This window comes from Helobdella robusta (genome assembly GCF_000326865.2).
Source record: "Helobdella robusta unplaced genomic scaffold HELROscaffold_7, whole genome shotgun sequence".
Taxonomy (NCBI): domain Eukaryota; kingdom Metazoa; phylum Annelida; class Clitellata; order Rhynchobdellida; family Glossiphoniidae; genus Helobdella; species Helobdella robusta.
Genome location: NW_008705398.1, coordinates 826,771 through 832,656, shown reverse-complemented (window position 1 = coordinate 832,656; position 5,886 = coordinate 826,771). Strand labels below are relative to the sequence as shown.

At 32.1% G+C, this 5,886-nt stretch overlaps 1 protein-coding gene across 1 annotated transcript in view; it reads right to left on the bottom strand.

Moving 5' to 3' along the window:
• Window positions 1–3,232: 3,232 nt before the first annotated feature.
• Window positions 3,233–5,886, bottom strand: part of HELRODRAFT_164706 (hypothetical protein) — a gene marked incomplete at both ends in the record, with an annotated part of 7,117 nt that continues 4,463 nt past the window's right edge. Inside the window, one exon of the mRNA XM_009030699.1 lies at window positions 3,233–4,393. Coding sequence (XP_009028947.1) covers window positions 3,233–4,393 — 1,161 coding nt within the window. The remainder of the gene's footprint in view (window positions 4,394–5,886) is intronic.

Genomic DNA, 5,886 nt, shown 5'->3' with positions numbered 1-5,886 from the left:
CGGCCCCCCCCCCCCACACACACACAAGACACACACACACATGCATACACGCACACATACATAGAAGCATAGAAACACATAAACATACATACGTTCACATATTTAGACATTAGTGTATAATAACTAACATAAATATTTATAAAACTAGGGTACATAAATCTATCGGATGTATCAATATAGAAAGATAAGCCTGAGAGTAAATATATAGTTAAACACACTCTCTCTCACACACACACACAATACACACACATACACACACCCACAAACGCTCAAATACATATATACACACTCATGTATATGTATATGTGTGTTGTGTGCAGGTGTATGTGTTGTATATCTATGTATATGAATGTATATGGTGTGAATGTTTGTTTGTGTGTGTGTGTGTGTGTGTGAGTGTGAGTGTGTGTGTGTGTGTAAATATGGCTGCTGACATTGTAGCCAGCCAATATGTTTGGCTTGTAGTGATTGGATCGACCCTTTTGCTCGAAGCTTTCAATAACATTTTAATTTATTTTTCAAAATATTTTTCTCTTGAAGCAAATTTCTGATCTAATGTTCGAAACTTCGCTCTTCAACTTTTCTCATATTATATCATATAGGCGGCTGGATAGTACAATGGTTAAAGAAGTTTCAATGTTGAAGTGATAGTGGAATAATAATAATAATAATAATAATAATAAATGATGGTGGAATAAATATACATACATACAAATGTATGTATGTATATTTATGTATGCACGTATCGATCCGTTATGATGATATTCATATTTGAAAACCAGGCCTTTCCAATATGTTTTACGACTAGAGCTATATGTGTGTGGCTAGTTTGATGTATTTCTATGTTGTTTGTATGTCTGTTTGTATGTCTGTTTGTATGTCTGTTTGTATGTATATACGTTTTTTTGTATGTTTGTTTGTATGCATGCATGTTTGTATCTGTATGTACAAACAAACAAACACAAACACAAAAAAAACATATATTTATTGCCAGAAGATTCAAACAAATGAACATGAATACAATAAAAACATACAAACAAATGAACAAAAAAGCATAAAAACAAGCAAACATATATACATACAATCGAACATACAAACACACATACATATATACAACTTGAAAATGAAAGCAATAAATACAAACAAACACACGTCCGAGAAACATACATAAACCTCCTTATTGAACTTAACATTGAGTAAGTTTTTCAACAAAAAATTTGTATTTATATGCGTTTGTACGTATGCATGTGTGTGCATGTATGTATGTGTGTGTATGTATGTATGTATATGTTTATGTGGGTATGTATTAGCTATGTATTATATGTATTTGTGTGTATAAATATATATGAGTGTGTGTGTGTGTGTGTGTGTGTGTGTGTGTGTGTGTGTGTGTGTGTGAATATATAATAGGAGTAGACGTTTTGACTTGAGTTTTATTGGATGTTCGAAGAATTGATTGATGAGCCGACAAATTTATTATTATTGCTATTATTATTATTATTATCATTATTATTATTATTATGATTATTTTTAATATTGTCATTGTGAAAAATTGTTTAAAACAATTTTATTTGCCATAAATTTTTCAATTTTTTTTGTTATATTATCTATAATAATTGATAAAAACATATCAAACTACTACTACTGCAACAACAACAACAACTACTACAACTACTACAACTACTACTACTACAACTGCCACTACTACTATTACTACTACTACTACTACTACTAATAATAATAATAATAATAATTATAATAATAATAATAAAAATATTAATAATAATAATAATAACAATAATAATAACATTAATAATAATAACAATAATAAAAAACAAAATACACCATCATAATGACAGCATATAAGTATTCATGAAGTAAATTCATTAGGGGATTTAAACTTCAGGAATTTTTTTTGCTCCTTCCTTTTTTTTCCCTCACTTCCTTTCACTCTCTCTCTCTTTCTCACTCTCTTTATCTTTCTATTTCTCTCTCTCTCTCTCTTTTTCATTCGGTTTTCTTTTTTTACTCTTTCTTTTATTGTTATCTCTTTGATTATTTTTTCACTTTTCTCTTCGTAAGTTATTGCATTCGCTTTACATTTTTTTTTCTTTGAAAGTTTTAAGTTCTCTCTCTCTCTCTCTCTCTCTCTCTCTTTCTATCTCTCTCTCTCTCTCTCTTTCTCTCTTTCTATCTCTCTCTCTCTTTTTCTTTCAATTTCATCTTTCTTCATTTTTCGGATTTCAAATTAATTACAGTTCTTTTTTATTATTTTTTTTTTCATAACTACTATTATATATTTATTTATAATCTTTTTCCGTTCCTCTTTTTTCACTTCCTTTTTCTTTCTTTCCGTCGGCCGCTCTTTCTCTCGATCATTTCTTGCTTCTCATTTACTTCCGAGAAACTGTCAGAGCCGCATCGTCATCATAATCATCCCTACCGCCACCACCATCGTTATCATCATTACCACCATCATCATCATCTTAACCACTACAACCATAATCAGCATCATCACCATCGTCGTCATCATCATCATCATCATCATCATCATCAATCTTGATAATAATTATAATGATGATGATGATGATGATGATGATGATGATGATGATGATGATGATGTTTCCGAGCTTATAATCTGACTGAATATAACTGTGATGATTATGTCGGCGATGTAATAATGATGACGACGACGATGATTATTTTTATTATTATTCTTCTTATTATTATTATATTATTATTATTATTTTATTATTATTCTTCTTATTATTATTATATTATTATTATTTTATTATTATTATTGTTTGTATGTTTAAAAAAAACTCTTAACGTGAATTCTCTGGCTAACTGGGATTTTTATTTTCCGTCTAAAAGATGAAAAAAATTGTGGAAAAATTATGGTGAGACAGATATATATATATAATTATTCATAATTATCTATAATTATCCATAATTATCTATAATTATTCATAATTATCTATAATTATTCATAATTATCTATAATTGTTCAAAATAAAACAAATTATAATCACTAATAATAATAATAATGATTAAGTATATATTGATTTATTTATTCTTTATGGATTTTAATGATATCCGAATGGGTGAATTAGTACGAATATTCATTTAAATAAAGTTAATGGTAATTATTAATTAATAATATATATATATTAATAATTAATAATAATTATACGTAATAAAGTTATGAATAATTTTTGTGTTTCTGTGATAATTAATTAGAGATGAGATGCTCTTTACTGCCGTATATGGAAACGTCAATTTTGTTGTTGTTGTTGATGTTGTTGTTGTTGAGATAATCATTGTTGTTGTTGTTGATGTTGATGTTGTTGTTGTTGAGATAATCATTGTTGTTGTTGTTGATGTTGTTGTTGTTGTTGAGATAATCATTGTTGTTACTGTAGTTGTTGTTGTTGACGTAATTATCATTGTTGTTGTTCTTTATGGAAAATAATTCTTTGTTGTTTAGTTCACAGATATAGTCGATGTTGAAATTGTTACTACTTACGTCATTAATGCTGTTACTGTTATTATTAATGTTATTGTTGTTGTTGATGTTGTTGTTGATGTTGTTGTTGATGACGTAATCGCAACAATAGTCGCCGTAAGCGTCGACGCAAACGCCGCTACATTTACCACCATCTCGGCAACTAGCGATGCTATAATTACGACTCCCGACGTTACCGGTATTGATGTTACCGACAGCGATATTACCGAACTCACTGGCCTGTAGCATTCCCGGCTCGTAATCGGCTGTCTCTACCGCCGATATTTCTCGGTATCGGATCTGCCAGCGATATTTGAGGCATTTGATCCTTTTGCAAACCTGTGTGACATAACAGGTGATGCCAACACACACTACACCGCCGAGTAGGCAAAGAATCGCCAAGATACCGACGATTATTTTACCGTCCTGGCTCGACTTTGTCGGTATTTGTTGGAAATTATTATTATTATTATTATTGTTGTTGCTGTTGTTTATGGGCATGAAATCAACATTGTTGTTGTTATTATTGTTGTTGTTGTTGTCATTTTTGTTGCTGTTATTGTCATCGACGCCTTCAGCTCCATCAGCACCCTCGTTGCCAACAACCCCATCCTTATCCCCCTCACCCCCACCAACATTCACCATCTCTCCACTACTCTCAACTGGGCAGGTGACCAAATCGCGAGCAACATCGGCATCGAAGATGGGTAGGCCGTAGACTTCGGGAGGGAAATCGCAGAGGTAGTCTGGGGTAGTTTGGTCCTTGGGGGCGAGGACCGCGGTCTGGGAGGTGTTGGCCCAGCGGAGGAATGACGCGAGGTCGCAGGTGCATTCGAAGGGGTTGTCGCCCGCCTCCAATTCTTCCAGGTACTCCAGTTTATTCAGGGTCTGCCAGGGTGTGGTATGTTTGTTGGAGTGTGTGCGTATGTATGTGTGTGTGTGTATGTATGTGAATGTGTGTGTATGTGTGTGTATGTGTGTGTATGTGTGTGTGTGTATGTGTGTGTGTATGTGCGTGTTTGTATGTGCGATGGATTGTGATAAGCATGGAATAATGGATAGATAAAGAGGTGGATGGATGAATGAAGCTAGAGAAATAGGCGGGAAATTAAAGGCATCGTAAAATGAATATGGTGTGATTATTATTATTCTTATATGTGATCAGAGTGAATGAGTGAGTGAGTGAATGAGTGAGTGAATGAGTGAGTGAGTAAATGAGTGAGTGAGTGAGTGAGTGAGTGAATGAGTGAGTAAATGAGTGAGTGAGTGAGTGAGTGCAGAGTGAATGAGTGAGTGAGTGAATAAATGAATGAACAATTAGAATGTATGGATAAGTGAATGAATAATTGATTAATTAATGATTGAATAACTGATTGAATTAAAAAAATATCTGTAGAAAAAGCGAAATAAAAAGTGAATTGATGAACGAACGAATGAACGAACAAACAGACAAATAAATAAAAAGATGATTAAATAAATAAATGAACAAGCTAAAGAACGAACGAACAAACAAGCAAACAAACAAAGAACTTCAAGCGATTGAACGAACACACAAAAAAGATCTGAAATAAATAACACCTCCCCAAATCTTGGAAACAAAAACAAACAATGAAACCGGCAAATAATTTACATTTGCAGATTGCCTGGCTAGATTGTATGTATGTTTGTATGTATGTTTGTATGTATGTATGTGTGTTTGTATGTGTGTTTGTATGTTTGTTTGTTTGTATGTATGTATGTATTTGTGTGTGTATGTGTGTGTGTTGTGTGTGTGTGTTCATAGATCACATCTTCAGGCCCGACTAGGCATGGACAACAAAGTTGTTAAGATCAAATGTCAATGAAAAACGAGAAAATTGATGAATGATGGATGATTTGATGGATAAATAAATGAAAAAAAATGAATGGATGGATGAAAAAATGAATGAACGAACGAACGAATGAAAGAATGAACTAACGAATGATCGACAAACGATTCAAAGAACAGTCCAAACGGAGAAATCCAATAAAATTAAAAAACGTATCAAAATACAATATGTTCAAATTAGATAGCAGTTCGTCATAGCTACAAAGATAAAAAATAAACAAAGAATAAACAAAGAATAAACAAAAACAAAGACAAAAACCCAAAAAAAAAAAAAAAAAAAGACAAATGAAAATATAGAGGAATGCAAATAAATACAATAAAGAAAAAATTATATCTTGATGCCAGCAGGATATAAAACATTGAATCGAAAAGTGAAACACACCCACACCACACAAACACACACACATACACACATACGAACATACACAAACAAACACACACACACACACACATACATACGTACATACACATACATACACACACAAACACACACTTACATACAACACATGCAAAC